This window comes from Pundamilia nyererei, unplaced genomic scaffold (assembly GCF_000239375.1).
Source record: "Pundamilia nyererei isolate P.nyererei 1_Seehausen unplaced genomic scaffold, PunNye1.0 scaffold00136, whole genome shotgun sequence".
In the NCBI taxonomy this organism is placed as follows: Eukaryota; Metazoa; Chordata; class Actinopteri; order Cichliformes; family Cichlidae; genus Pundamilia; species Pundamilia nyererei.
The window spans coordinates 122,491-137,585 of NW_005187537.1; the positions used below are offsets into that span (position 1 = coordinate 122,491).

Consider the following 15,095-nt stretch of genomic DNA (forward strand, 5'->3'; position numbering starts at 1 on the left):
GTCAGCTCCTGTGCATTCTAAAGGGTTTGACATACCTTAATCAGTCTAGCAGGATGCTGGAAGGAGTCTCTGACTTCCTGTGGGTCCTCTGCCAGAGCACAGGACTTATGATAGAGCTCCTCTATACTGGGGTTAGCCAGCAGCATCACCTGAAAAATGGAAGAGGCCACATTAAAGTTATAATCCTTACTATACTATTTAAGTCAAATGCCATGTTTTACACAATTTATGGTCTGCATTCCCTTTGTATAAAATGTCAGAGTTCAGTCAGTAATTATGCCTCTTCATCACTGCTTTGTCTCACTAATGCGTTCCTATGAAAATACACGTCTTCATTCGGAGGCTCTTATGATGGCAGCTGTTACTATTCACACTCTTTACACTGTGTCAGAGGTGTACAAAGATACTACAAATACCAACATAACATTTCCTACTATAGAGGGTTAACAGTCACAGTCAAGGATTAGTTGAAAAGCTGTGGGTGATGGCTTGCACACCTCTAACTGCCATTTAGCATTACCAGCTTTAACAGAATGAATGGTATATGAAGCCTTTTTGGCTGTAGGGTATGTACCTCTGTAAGCACCTAAAGATGACATATGCAGAGCTCAAACATGACAACTATACACAAGCCTATCATTTTCTGATTTACTTTCACTTTAATGCTGCAGTGCTATGATATACACACTGCAGTTAAAGCTGATTACTGTTAAGTTTATTATTTGAAAGAGCTGTGTGAAAAGTTTTTTTACATTAATTATATTGTTGCAACTTATTTAGCACTGGCAGTCGTACCTTAGCACTGTAGGTATGGTTGGCGTCAGGAGGGTCCAGCACAGCCGTGTTCTTGACTAGAGGATCCACCTCTTTGTGCAAAATGTGGAAGTTACAAGCGTTACTAAACTGGAAGGGTCGCGTAAAAGGGAAGGCATCCACCCAGGTGAAGACAGCATCAAAGAAGTCACTGGGAATGTAGAGGCTCTGGTAGCGCCTCCTCAGCTCCATCATGTCACAGCTGGAGCTGCAGAACACAAGAAGGCTTTCAGATTTCAAACTGGGGCGCCACATCCTGCTGTACAGTATTATGCTAACATGTGGCATATCTAGGATGATGTGTTTTTAACAAAGGAAACAATATACATACCCATCTAAGCTGAACTTGGAAAACTGGACAGTGTAGCGAGGTACAACTCTGCGAGGCCGTCTTGGGGAGCGGTCACGTCGCGGTGAACGGTCTCTGGAACGTTTGCGTGTGGGTGACCGTTCTCTTGATCGCCTGCGCTCACGGTCTCTGTCTCTGTTAAAGAATCAATTTTTTAAAAACTTAATGACTTATTACTTCTAATGAACAGGAGGATGAAATGGATGTGGAATAGGCGTATGATGTAGTAATTATATGGTCTGCCATCTCACCTGCGTTCTTCTTTAGTCCTGAGGATGAGCTCAGGGCCTCGATCGCTGCGAGTGGGGAAACGAGGCGGAGGCTCAATTCTTCGGACAGGCTGCGGCTGTGCCATCATTCTCACTGGGGGCTGGAGGAGACCCCCGGGAAACACTTCTGGCAATGACAAGAATGCAAACCACTTCCTTACTACACATACTATTCTGTGTTCAAAGGTGGTACCAAAACAGCAGCACAAATAACACTCATCATTACTAGTTGTTCAGACTGCTTTACAAGGAAACGCTAGATAAATGCCACTGACAAGTACTGTACCTTTGGGCGGAGGCTGTGGCAGCAGAGGCTGAGGAGGGTTTTGGAGAAGAGGGGCAAGAGAAGCAGCAGACAGCTGTGCCTGCAGAAGAGATGGAGGGGGAGCCTGGGCTGGAACACTGAATGTGGTCGGGGGAGGTAGTGACTGCAGCATGGTGGGGGCTGCCTTCATCATGCTCGAAGCTTGAGGCTGGTTCTACATAAAAAGTAACAAAGAAAAAGGAGGTTAAAAAAAATCTTTAAATGCAGACATGAAACGATCAATAACATGCCAGCTGTGCAACAAATAAAATCTTGGTCAGCACCTGCTTAGAAGAAGGTCTGAATATGTTTAAATCAAAGACTTGTAGAAATCTCAACAGGGGTTTCCTTAAAGGTTGTCCTAATCAAAGGAAAGCTGACGTGCAGCTTTGATCTCACAAAGTTATTTCAGTTAACCTGCTAAAAGTAATACAGCAGGTTCTGACTTGTTAAAAGGAAAAACCTTTTGATAAGAAAGATATGAGGCCCTGTTTACTGTCAGTTTAAGAGACATCTCTGATGTACAGCTTTATACTGTCAGAAAATCATGATGCTTTCTCACGTTAAAAGACAATGATTAGTATAATAATATTTGTCATCCAGAAGCGTATTTGTAAAGACATTTAATATACTTAGTGAGCAGCCAGGTTTGGCATTTTGCTCACCACTTTCAAAGTAAAAAAAACAAAAAACACAAAAATGAAAAAACAAGCCGAGAGAAGGAACACAAAAAGTCTGTGATTCACATCTAAGGGGTTACATTTTGTCTGTTGTCCGCAGTGGTGTGCATGTCCGAGTAGCGCAGCTGCATCCCTGGCTCATTGTAAAGGCTGCTGAGCTGTGGGGAAGCTTGAGGTAAAGGCTGAGGCTGCTGCTGATGCTAGGAGGGATGGAAAACACAACAGTTAAAAAAAAAGAAAGCAGGACTAAGAATTTTTTTTGAAAAGGAAAAAGAAAATAAACAAACACTCATAGCAAGACTAGAAAGTCTGAGCACATTGTAATTGGAAGTAACCCCACCAGTTTCAGATGATGAGAACGTGTTTGCTGTGCATTAAGCGCTAAATTGCATTTAAAAACTTTGCAACAGTGGGAGTTTATTCAAACATGAAAAAGTGATATGATTTTTATTACAGTAAATAAGGACTTAAACACTAAAACCAGTAAAAGGTTTGTGTGCTTAACTTTATAATGAACTCCATGAAAACACTGGTGCTGATATAATTGTGATTATAATATGAAAAAAGTAAAGTTCCTAATTCTCAGAATCAGGGACTGTATAAATACCTCTACATTTGAAATACAATGCGTTTGTGAAACTCCTTAAATTAAAGCTGAAAGTATGCATTTCAATACAATACAAAGCCACAAACTGTAATGCTGTGCTCCAAAATGCAACCTTTGAACATTCTCACCGACTGATTTGCTAGTTGAGGTAAAGTCTGGATGCGCTGGGCGTTCCACTTGAACGGCATATTCGGGTTGTACACAGCTTCCACTAGGACCCTGTCACCCACCTGGGGAGTCTTCCCCTTCACAGCACTATGAAATACAAATATATACAAAAACACATAAGAAAATCTGTTTGTAATGCTGTATCATTTTCAGATTCACAGAAGCAAACTTGTAGCTCTTTAAGTTATGGATGATAAATAAGGTCCTATGCAGGCTAACAATGGTGCAAGAAAAGGGATTGTATGTGCAATTTATACACTAAAAAACTTCTAGTGAAAGTGTTAATTTTATTAAACCACCAAGTAACAGAATCTGAGCGATGTTAGGACCACCCTTTTTCACCTTAACTGAAAGAAGACATCTTCATCTACAAAGCCAAACGTGTCATGCAGCTTATTGACGACACCAGTGAAGACTCGCTGCTTCTGAGGCTGCGTCTGCTGTTGGTGGCTTGAACGTGGTGTGGGATAAGACACAGTAATTTGGGCTGTCTGCTGTGGGTTAGACAGGCTCAGGCTCGTGGGCAGGGCAACAGGGGGCTGAGGGTCAGGAAAAGAAAGAAGAATCAAAACACTAAAATTACATTTTAGTGGTATATCTAAAAAATACCAAGGGAGATCGCTTGATAGCTAACTTTTCTATTTCTATATGCATTAAACACAAAGCTTCAAGAAAAAGAACCTTAAAAATAATAATAAATAATAAGGAAATATGCTTTGATATGGTCATCTGGAAAAAAATTCAACATAAATGATAGTTTGATTATTCAAATGCTCTGTGCAAACGTCCACAAAAAAACTGTAGTACTTGAAAAAGTGTGACAGTATGAGAGCAGACAGGGTGTAGCTGCTGCACCTCGTCTGGAGCAGCTGCCCTTGTCTGTGTCCACAACCGAGCATAATTGCCAGCTAACATGTAAACAGATAGGGCAGATAGACACCGAGATCTGTCCTATGTAGCAGCTTGAGTTTGTTTGAATATGTTTTTGTAAACACATTACCTGAGAAATGAGTGCCTGCTGAGGCTGTGGAAGCTGAATTAAGAAGAGAAAAAAAAAGTGAACTTTTTGTTGAAATGAAACAACAGATTTACATCCAAAGCAAAGACACATCTTGTGCTGTCATAATGCTCCCCAACAGCTGTTTGCTCACTAACAGATTCTTACAACATAAATAATACGATCCATCTAGCGAAAGATGTAAACATGCTGTGCAGCCGTATCAAATTACAATTACCTTATTTACATATTTACATTACATTGTCTTGGGGGAAAAAAACCAAAAAGGGCCAAAAAAAAATAGCAGAAATGGATTTTATGTTAATTTTAAAGATTTCAAAGTGATCTTACAAAACTTTAAGATTTAGCAAACTTATGGTCAGTTTCCAAACAACCGTTCAGTCTACTGTGACACATCATACGGTGATGCTATATAAAACAATCAGAGAAATCTAAATTTAAAGCACAATGTCAATAAGATTCTAAACTGAAAAGGATATTTTTGAATGTAAGGAAATAAGGTGTGACACAAATAAAACTAAAGGCCGGCAAGATACCTGATGAGGTACATTGTACAGCTGCTGCTGGGGGGGTTGTTGGGGAGGTTGCTGCTGTTGTTGCTGCTGTTGCTGTTGTTGCTGCTGCTGTTGTTGTTGTTGATACTGCTGAAGCGCTGTATTGATTTGAGACTATGGACATTTAAAAAAAACAAAAGGGGGCAGTAGCAAAGAGCGTCAAATGTGACCAGGGAAAAGACACACACGTCTTACTGTGCTTAGCATTACTCTTTTGTGACTGACCTGCTGTAATGCTGCTGCAGCGGCTGCTGCAGCTTGCTGTTGCAAAGCAGCAGTTTGCTGAGAAAGCTGATAGTTTGCAGCAGACTGGTTGCTGAGAGAGGCTGCAGCCAAGGCTGACTGCTGAGAGTAAACAGCAGGAGATGCTCCCAGAAGAGACGGCTGCTGCACTCCAAGAGCTGTGGGGGTGTGGGGTATAATGTGAAACGTGAGTGTAATTGCACCGCCGGGTAAAGTGCTAATGACATTTGATCAGATTTTGCTATACTCACAGTGCAGGCTGTTGAGGTCCAGAGACTGTCCTGTGTGGCCTGGCTGGGACACTGCTGTGGCAGCAAACTGAGTCGCCCACGGCGGATTTTTCTGTCCCCCGAACTGGGCCATGACTCATTCAGATTAAGGGCAGCCTTTCTTCTCCAGGCCAATGCTATCACTATAAACATAAACCAAAAATCAGGAGTATTAGTAGCAATTTGATCACACGGTCATGACTCTAGAGGCAGAACTTGAACTTGCTTGAATGCCAGCAGCTACTCTTTAAGTGCCTATTGGAGTACCAGCTTGTGTTTTTGTGTGACACACTGCATGTGCAAGAGTAGATGTTACTTGTGGTGGATGTATAACAGTCAAAAGCCTGCATGAATTTCAAGCAGGGAGTCTGGCCTGGCTTTAACTTATGTCACCATTTACTTTGCAAAGCATGTTACACATAACAAGGGCAAGGCAAGGGTGCACAGAACAACAAATGAAGACTAAAACCACGTCCGGTGAAGCATTTTAACTCTGATAGGCCAATTTTTCCCTTCTATTAAAAAAAAACTGACTTCTGTCTACAGAAAAGACATTTATCAGAACCTTACTCACAGCTCATGGTGATGATGTTGACGCTGAGTGCACTTGCCAAAATAATCTTCACATATGTAGTATACTGTTTCTATGATAGTAAGGCAACACGAGGGAATCCAAAAAGAAAACTATACTAATTATTTAATGAGGTGGGAAAGAGTGTTCTCATAGTTATCTCCAGGACTCTTCAGATTAGCATATGCTGACACAGCAACCAAAACGGGCTCAAAGGCTGTCCAGCTAACGTTAGCTACTCACTGAGAGTATGCTAACGTGAGCAGCTAGGCTACTTAACGTTTCCGTTCGTCTAGTGAGCTAATGTTGTTATTGTTGAAGGTAACAACAAGCTGACTCGAGCTTTTGTAGCTACGTTAATTTTGCTTAGGCAGCACCTTTCAAAAGTCCCCAGTTTAACTGCAAATATATTAAAATGCAGCATGGCTACTGTACGACAGATACGATAGCAACACATATAGAGCTAACACGTAGCATTTTCGCATCGTTAGCTTTGTTGCCAGATTAGCCTCGTGCTAGATTTGTTGTCGAAAGCGAGGCCCGAATTAAGCTCACAGGCTCTTGCAGTGAATAACCAGTCTTTTAAAAGCATAATAATACACAGCGTGATGACGGCAGGCTCTCTCTTGCATGCAATTTAAGAGTGCACGTTACATTTACATTAAATATTTATAATTATTTAGGTAATAAAGATTTTCATTAAAACACTGTCAACAGTGCTTACCGTTGTCTCCCTGCACCGGTCTATTACGGATAGAGAACGCGCATGCGCAGAATGGAAACCCCATCCGCGCTCCACAGCCAGCAGACGGTAGACATAGTAGTTCAAATATTTACTTGTAATCGTGTGCATATGGTGGTGATAATTCCAGCACTTCCTTACTTCATGTAGGAATATAAAGAAGAACAATAGTCTGTTACCACTGATCGTAAAGGTTTGGACATGCTTAGGCCAAAATTAAAATGTAACATCTGAGCTAATTAAGATAATCCAGCTATTAGGCTACCTATTTTTTTTTGTTTTGTTTTGTTTTACAGCCGGTAAAAATGTAGACGTTGTTAAACACAGCAAAAAATATAACGAACTGCTTATACAGGTATCATTATATATTATATTTCACACCATCACACCAACCCTTGCTCTTTTCCTCTAGCCACCCAGCTCCATTTTCACTATTCCTCCTCTGTGAATGTCCAAATCATGTCAGCCTTACTTCTCTACGTTTTTCTCCAAACAGCTGTCTCTGAAACTCTACTCATGTGGTCAATTCCAATGAAAATCTCGGCATCTTCAGGTCTAGCACCTCTAGCTCCATCTCCTACCGCTCTGCTACCATTTTCAAACAAGCTGCATGTCTGACTTAAACAGTATGAAGCTACTTTCATACTGTCTCAAATGTAATGGTGATTTCAAGCATCCATCATTCTGTGTCAAGTTGAGCTACACTCCAGAGGGTCCCTATTCAGTCATAATTCAAGATATTTACCCTGGAAAATGTGAAGGACTTAATCTGTTTTCCTCCCCCATGTTGCATTAAAAAAATTTCTTTGATGCATGTGTGGACAATGTTATACAAAAGCTTCCTTTCCTGAGTAGCTTTTTTTTCTAGGACATAACACCAGCGAATTAAAGGTCACAATAAACATCAGATTTCAAATAGTGAACTTTAATGTAATGAAGTTATTACATTAGACCACATAAATTCAGGATACATATAAACTGTTATCCTACCTCAGTTCAATTAATAATTGTAGCCTCAGTATCTTGCATTTCATTTACAGATTACCGTACTGGTAGATTCTTTGTCATTCGGTATGTGGCAGCAGCCGGTGGATCATTTTCTCAAAAGGTCCCTCTAAACAGTCTTAACCGATGCCACGCACGTTCAAATATCTCCAACTTTCAAAATATACAGTATTTTTAATAAATAAAAACACACCACTTACAGTGTTCTGCTTACACAGAAAAACATGACTGAGCCTTCTGTAAACAGACATACAGTTAGTGACCTCTACCTGGCAACTGGGTGAATACAGTATGTACAGAACTCTTAACAGTATAAAGTATAGTAGGTAATTTTCTGTTCCTCAGTATTGTGATTTAGAACAGTAATATGTGGAAATACTACAGTGCTGTGTATATAACAAAGTCTATGAGTGGGTCGGCCGGGGAACTTTCTCATCTTGCAATTTGCGCTCCACTTCTGAGAAAACCTTTGCACTGATTTTATCCACTTCATCTTCCACCTGGAAAAAAGGGAGAATGTACAAATTATTTTTATATAAAAGTGATATTTTTATTTTCTTCTTTTAAAACCAAGCTAACCGAGCTTGCAACTGAGCTTTGGAAAACCCATCAGCTGTAAAATGAATGCTTCCTGCTTCTTGCCACCTTGTATGGCAAGAATAGCTCTGAAGGTGTAGTGCAAATGTGTGTATGTAAAAGTAACATCCACACGGACCCAGGGTTTCCCTAAAATATTTCCTAATCACAATTCCTCCACTAGCTTGCCTTCTTCATATTGATATAGTGCATCCTGGTGGTATCAAGCCTGACCTAAAGAAAAACATAATTCATCAAACCACGCCATGATCCTCTCTTGGTTCCATGATTGATTTCTGATCTTCACGTGTCCTCTGTAGGCAAATGCAAGTCTGTGGATACTGTACACAGCCCACATGCAACAAGCTGCATTACCCCCTTCTTTAATAGCCAGCATTAACATTTCAGTATTTATGCTCCAGTAGCTTTCAATGGGGAACAAAAAAATTTACGTTTAAAATAATGAAACCAGCAAAGGCTAAAATATTTTTCTACTTTTGAAAGAAAAATTGGATAGGAGTAATAAACAAAACAGCTCATTTGTAAAGGGACGCACTAACAATCATTTTGAACAAATGAATAATACAAAACCACTCTAGAAGAGTCCAAGACTAAAAATATGAAGCAGAAATGATCTTAATAAGTCCGCTTTAAAGTGACTGCAGAATTTTCTGTATGTGATGACTTATTTATCCAAACAAGAGTTTCTCAAACTTGATATCAGAAGAGTTTACACAAAAACTTATCCCAGAACGGCTCTATAGATTATCACCTGTTCCACTTTGTCCACTTCAGGGATGTAAAACTGCATCATGTTCTGGATCCCATTTTTCAGTGTGACAGTAGAACTGGGACAACCTGTGCAGGAACCAACCAGCTTCAGCTTGACTACTCCGTTCTCAAAACCCTTAAAGATGACATCACCTCCATCCTCCTGCACTGTAGGTCTTGTGATTAAGAGCGACCGTATCAATTGGTACAGAACAGGACAGAGAAACAGAGAGATTAAGACCGTTATCTCAGCACAACTATCTCTTAGAACACTAACAACATCTTTTTTTGTGAACGTGAGTGAAGCAATAAGGTATTATGTTACCGTGCCATAAATACTTTCTGAAGCGCAACTGTGGTTTACTTAAGCAGCTCTCAACAGTACTGAGAAATCGCTACCTGATTCTGGTGTCCAGAAGCTCCTTTATCATACAAACAATATCATCATCATCTTCAGAATGACCTACAGTAAAGAGAAATGTAAAACAGGAAAATATTTACACAATTTCAAGTCAAAAAGTTGCATGTTTTCACACTGTACACTCACTGCTTTCATGGTGCACTGCTCCCGTTGTTATCGGCTCACCACTCTCAAAGAACTTAGCAATGGCCTCCAGAGCATGACGCTTAATGTCCGTCCACTCAACATCCTCGTCCGTCTGATAGGAAAACAAACATCTCATGTATTATATGATTAGACTATAACTACAAAGACAAACTGTAAGAGGACATTAAATACTTACTTTAGTGACAGTAATGAAGTCGGGGCCAAAGAACACACTCTGTACTCCTTCAATTTCAAAGAGGTCTCTGAGAGAAACACATTATCATGTTCAGTAAGAAATAAAAAAAACATATCATGAAACAATGAAGTCCTTTTGGTCTGTTTTGTGATTACAAATCAGACTCAGGATACTAAAAGTATCAGCAAAGAAAAAAAAACATCCTGACAATGTGCAAAGGAACCCGATGTGTCTCTCCTCAGGAATCCACTGAGGACCAAAATGTTATTTTCAGGGTTTACATCTGTCACATCAGCTATACGTATTATTCAGCCAAGCAACCCCATCATGATCAGAACTGAAGACACCTCTATTTGTTTATAGAGAATGGTAAAAAAGAAAGAGAGAGAAAATAGCCAGTGAGTGACAAACTGCTTAAAGCTCACAGGAAGGCTACACAGGCTCAAACCTGCCCCCCAGGAAACTGAGGCTACAATTTGCATGAGCTCAGCAAAACTGGACAATAGTAAATAGTAATAAAATTGATCTGTTGAGTCTTGATTTCTGTGACATTCAGATGGTAGGGTCATTAACTAGTATAAACAACATGAAACCATGGATCCATCCTGCCTTATATTAATGGTTCAGGTTGTTCGAGGTATAATTTTGTGGGGGATATTCTCTTGAAACACTCCTGAGTTCCAACTGGGAATAATTTAAATACCACAGCTCACCTGAGTCTTGTGCTAAGCATGTCCATCCCTTTATGACTACAGGGATGATTCAAGGAAGCCAACAAGGTCTAACCTAGTATTAGCACAGTGTACCTTATGAAGTGAGCATACAGTATATTCTTCTTGTTTTAGTGCTAGCCCTGTTACACGTGCCTCCCAAGGCTTCAAATGTGTTTGAAGTGCAACACTAAGTCTGACACACAACCTGGCTAAAGAAGAACATCCAGTCGAGCTTGGAGAAGGAAAGTCAAGCGTTCCACTTCCTAGGACGGGTTTACCGGGAAGAAACTTCAGGCTTCTGGGGTTCGGTGTATCTTGAGTCTGGATGGACAGGTGTCTTACTGTAAGACATTACATAACCATCAGCTCAGGCATAACATAATGCAGTGAACGTATGTAAGGTTTTCAAACTTCTAAAAGAGTTTCTCACTTGGGAATTGTGTGGCTCCTATCCCGAGGTGAGGCTGGACTCTTCTGAAGCTCGGAGTCGTGGACAGTGAGTGGTATGAACATCTGGTCGGCTGTGGAAACCTTGAAGCACAAAGAACACATTACACCTTATATCCCCTCAACTCATTCATTTATTGAGGCAGGATATAAACGGGTGGCGTTGTTATGCATGGAATAACCTTCTCACTAACAATGAAGTTTTACTATGCTAACTAGCTAGCGGCCGTGTGCCAGCTACCACGTGATTTTCACAGTGAAAACGACTAAACTAACTAACACTAGACTAAACTACTTTCTTCCACAGCTCCAACCACACCTAGGCGGATGAGTTAGCCTGGAGACAAAGCTTTGTCCCATTTGTTTTGCTTGCTAGCTATGTAGCTGGCTAAAAGCTAATTTCTGTCTCAAATGCAGAGACGCGTCGCAATACTGGTTTATGCTTTACACAGACTCATCATATAGGTATTACAGTACGGTGGACCAACGCTGGGGATAGTTCAAACCTAAAGTGAGCCGTATTTCTTGTCCGTAAAAGCTGCTGAAGACCCCATCTCATGCGCGCCGCCATTTTGTTTGTTTAGAAAATGAGGACCCCACGCGGCAGACAGCCAGACAGCACGTTGAGCTGCCACGTCTTTTTTTGGCACCTCCACAATAAGTATAACGCCCTAGAACTTCTCTTTCGGCCTCCCCAAACCCCGATCCTCTCCTGAAAGAGTATTGCGTTACCTCACCGTGTAACAGAGTTGAAACAACGTTACTAAGAACAAAGAATGCGCCATAAATTAAAAGAAAACTTTTCTCCGAAGAGACGAGTGATCATTTCTCCTTTGAGGATTTACATTATTCCGAAATATAAAAGAAATATCTGACACTGATTTATCATTTGCCCTGTGATCAAGTGTTGTGGATTTATTAGATCATCCATGTGTAATGCTTCAGGGAGGCTAACCAATGACTTTCAAAAGTTTAAAAACCAAACATGATTGGTTGCTTTTTCCTAAACCAGTAGGTGAAGAAAGGACTTGGATCATTAAATTATTTTCACTCCAGTGATCCACAACAAAATATATTGATAATCAAATATAAATATAAGTGTTGGATTTACAATTTAAATGCATTCTAAAAGAGCAGCCTGTAATTCAGTTGTTGAGTAAATATATACTGTATTGTGCAAAAGTCTTGAGTCACCGCTCATTTTATCATTTGTTAGGAAAACAGGAAACAGGTGCAGCAATTTACTGAAACTTGTGCAAAGACGTAGAAACACAATAAAGGAGACAAAAGGTAGTTTGTACCATACTAGCTTGAAAATCAATATTTGCTATGATTACCTTTATTTTCCAACACAGCCTGAAGACTCTCGGCCTACTTTCTTGTCACCTCTTTAAGCAGCCTTCATGAATAGTTGCCTAGAATTCTTGTAGCACATTTAAAGCTCTTCGTGTTTGTGTGTGTTTTTCCTGTTAGGCTATGCTTTTACTGTGTGTGTTTGGGATCATTGTCATGCTGACACGTGGTATTGCACAGTGGATCAAAATCTGATGGTATTTCTCTGTTTTGACAGGTTTTCTGACACCACTGTGTGAAATTTAGCTACAAACCATTACAGGGGACCCACTGTGTTTAACAGACGGCTGTAGACGCTCACTGCTGTACCTCGTTCCTGACCTCTTCCCTACATATTGATGATGATTTCAAACAAAAAGTTGGATTCATCAGTCCATAAGACCTTTTGCCACTGTCTTGTATAATTTGGCACATCTCAGCCTTTTCCCAGTGTTTGGGTTGTTCAAGATTTTTGCACAGTACTTTATGTGGGGAATGTAGAAAACAAATATTGGATATTTTCCTCCAAAATGTAGTTGAGAATAAATGTTATGTAGTATAAAAGAGACTACAGCACAGACACACACACATGTACAGTACAAGTACCTGAAATTCATATTTATTGAAATGACTGTACAGGGTGCACGTAGCCACCTACCTGACAGGAAAGACAAGACACGGGGCTTAAAGCATTCCAAGCTTGTCTAATCTAATAATCCTACCAGCCATTCATTGGAAAATTCTCATAAATTCAAATCTGTGCACAACTCCAAACATTTACTGTTTGAGTTGATCTTTAATACGTGTCAAACAGAGCAGTAGCTGGCAAGGACTATAGAAGGGAGACCGTCGACAAAACAAATAATGTGACAAGAAGACCAACCCTGTGTTTCATAATATTTGTTGTAACACAGCAAGGTGGTGCCCTGAAGGAGTGGCAGAGACAGTCTGATTTAAAAGGGAGGTAGTCCTCCGGATGGAGGAAGACTAAACTACCAACAGCAGTGCAAACGTCTGCTCCAAGGACTTGAAGTTAGGATTTTTTGGGGGGGTTTTCTGTTCTAGTACTGATTGTATATAATGCTGACTGCATGAGGCTTCTATAAACCCCCCAAAGAGGCTTGACATTGAGTATTTTTAAGACAGCTGGACCTCTGGAATCCGTCTCTTTGCTGCTTGTCGTCATCATCATCCAGACATGGGGTTGTGGATTATTTTCCCCATCTGTCTTTCCCTGGTGTCCTTCATTGGAACGTGGAGTGTGTAAGTTTACTACAGATTCACTGTTTGTTTTTTGACATTTACACTGTCATAAAGCTGTGGGAACGTTTTTAAACATGTCATTTTTACTCAGTCATAACAATGTTCTTTCTATGTGAAACTAGTAAACAGAGTTTATTCATATCTGAATGTTTTTCCCGATAACGTCACACCACGTACTTGATAGTCAAGCTTAGTACATGAACTGCGTTTTCCTGGCACTTTCAGAAATCAGTGGGATTTCTGCAATGCTGATAACATTTGGCCATGAAGAGGAAGTAAAGAAAATGGCATCATATTATTTCCGCTGCTTTTCACAATCTTTTATTGTACTGTTTTATCTGCACATCGTCTGTGGAAGCAGTCGTCGACGTCAGAGCAGCTTCTAAATGTAAAGGCACGTCAGAACTCACCTGCTTTGGAGTTTGAAAATATGTGAGCCGGCTTGTTCTGTTTGCAGGGTGTGAACTGTGTCTGTCACTAAGTTCATAAAAGAAAATCTTGTTGAACAAACGACTTTAACGACTGAGTCACACCAAACTGAAAACGTGCTTGGCGTTGATGCTCACATGCTGTGACACTTCCTTGGAAGCATTTCTGGTTTGATGTTTGCAGATTCTTAACAGTTTTTCTTTTGTTTTATATTTCCAGATACGGGCTAGCCTTCTCCAACAATCATGTGTGCGCCCTCACTGACTGGTGACTTTTTAAATCATCCTCATTTTGTTTTAAATATGACCCAGTGTTTATTTAATAATGCAGCCTCTAAAATGGAATTAACTTGTTCGCAGGGGTAACGGCAACTACTGCAGGGCTAATCATACTGATGCTGGATGCTGCTGGGTTCCTACAATAAGGTAAAAGAAGACTAAATGCACCCGTTCATTTTTCTTCTTCCTTGGAATGAAATCTTGAGACAGAATGAAACAAACTAAATATGTTATTTCAGCTCAAGTGGAACATATCCGCCAGAAAATTCACTTTTTACAGCCACAATCAACGCCGGATCCTTCATGTGTGAGTTTACCTGCTAAATGCCTAAACCATTATACACACATATATATGTATGAGGGATGTGTGTCACACCAACTGCGATCTCTTCTTTAGTCTTCCTGTTCTGCATATTCCACCATGCCCATATAATGGAGAGGCACTCAAGTCAGTCCATGCTGAGTAAATTTGCACTGGTCTTCGGTGTGATTGCAGCCATGGGGGCATTCGCAGCCGGAAACTGCAACGTAAGTGCCGAACGTCATACTGCAGCGGTGTTTCTGCAGGGTTACATTGTTTCAGATCTAAATGAGAATTTCTGTTTGCGCTTGTGCTAAAACAGCAAATAAAGGCGGGTATCTTGTAGCTTTAGGCCATCTATAATGAGAGCCCAAGCACACTAAAGTGCCATTTATGCTTGGGTTATAGTGTTTTTTAGTGTGTTAAAGGGCAAATATGACACTCTGCTACGTGATCTGTAGTGTTATACTGCACTTACATGTAGTGACAAAACGATTCTAGAAAAATCAGTTAGTGAAGCAGGAATGAAAGGAAACCAGTTATAATTTAAACAAAGGGTTTAAGGACATCCAAATACTTGGAAAATGTTTCAAATCATAAACCTGTTCGGCGACATCGTATTTTTCACTGCACACTGCCTGATAGTACTC

At 40.3% G+C, this 15,095-nt stretch overlaps 3 protein-coding genes across 4 annotated transcripts in view; 1 reads left to right on the forward strand and 2 right to left on the reverse strand.

Moving 5' to 3' along the window:
* Positions 1-6,631, reverse strand: part of ccar1 (cell division cycle and apoptosis regulator 1) — a 17,188-nt gene extending 10,557 nt beyond the window's left edge. The window contains exons 1-13 of one of the 2 annotated variants that reach the window (XM_013913540.1): positions 6,570-6,631; positions 5,257-5,417; positions 4,988-5,163; positions 4,745-4,876; positions 4,191-4,223; positions 3,533-3,729; positions 3,151-3,277; positions 2,496-2,615; positions 1,718-1,910; positions 1,414-1,558; positions 1,145-1,297; positions 796-1,021; positions 87-149 (exon numbers count right to left, since the gene is read on the reverse strand). In XM_013913540.1, the coding sequence (XP_013768994.1) occupies positions 87-149; positions 796-1,021; positions 1,145-1,297; positions 1,414-1,558; positions 1,718-1,910; positions 2,496-2,615; positions 3,151-3,277; positions 3,533-3,729; positions 4,191-4,223; positions 4,745-4,876; positions 4,988-5,163; positions 5,257-5,368 (1,677 nt within the window). In that variant the 5' untranslated portion in view covers positions 5,369-5,417; positions 6,570-6,631. Of the gene's footprint in view, positions 1-35; positions 150-795; positions 1,022-1,144; positions 1,298-1,413; positions 1,559-1,717; positions 1,911-2,495; positions 2,616-3,150; positions 3,278-3,532; positions 3,730-4,190; positions 4,224-4,744; positions 4,877-4,987; positions 5,164-5,256; positions 5,418-6,569 lie in introns of both variants that reach the window. The other variant, XM_013913541.1, reaches the window with a different exon arrangement.
* Positions 6,632-7,496: 865 nt separating this feature from the next.
* On the reverse strand, positions 7,497-11,611 carry LOC102205653 (NFU1 iron-sulfur cluster scaffold homolog, mitochondrial). The gene is made up of 8 exons (XM_005743797.1): positions 11,349-11,611; positions 10,826-10,926; positions 10,601-10,736; positions 9,683-9,749; positions 9,487-9,598; positions 9,339-9,402; positions 8,941-9,115; positions 7,497-8,092 (listed from the first exon to the last, which is right to left on the reverse strand). Exons 1-8 carry the CDS (start codon positions 11,411-11,413, stop codon positions 7,997-7,999), a joined length of 816 nt encoding a protein of 271 aa, XP_005743854.1. The 5' UTR covers positions 11,414-11,611; the 3' UTR covers positions 7,497-7,996.
* Positions 11,612-13,168: 1,557 nt separating this feature from the next.
* LOC102205929 (transmembrane protein 150A) overlaps positions 13,169-15,095 on the forward strand; it is a 5,047-nt gene continuing 3,120 nt past the window's right edge. Inside the window, exons 1-5 of the mRNA XM_005743798.1 lie at positions 13,169-13,437; positions 14,086-14,133; positions 14,226-14,291; positions 14,384-14,451; positions 14,542-14,672. Coding sequence (XP_005743855.1) covers positions 13,373-13,437; positions 14,086-14,133; positions 14,226-14,291; positions 14,384-14,451; positions 14,542-14,672 — 378 coding nt within the window. The 5' untranslated portion in view covers positions 13,169-13,372. The remainder of the gene's footprint in view (positions 13,438-14,085; positions 14,134-14,225; positions 14,292-14,383; positions 14,452-14,541; positions 14,673-15,095) is intronic.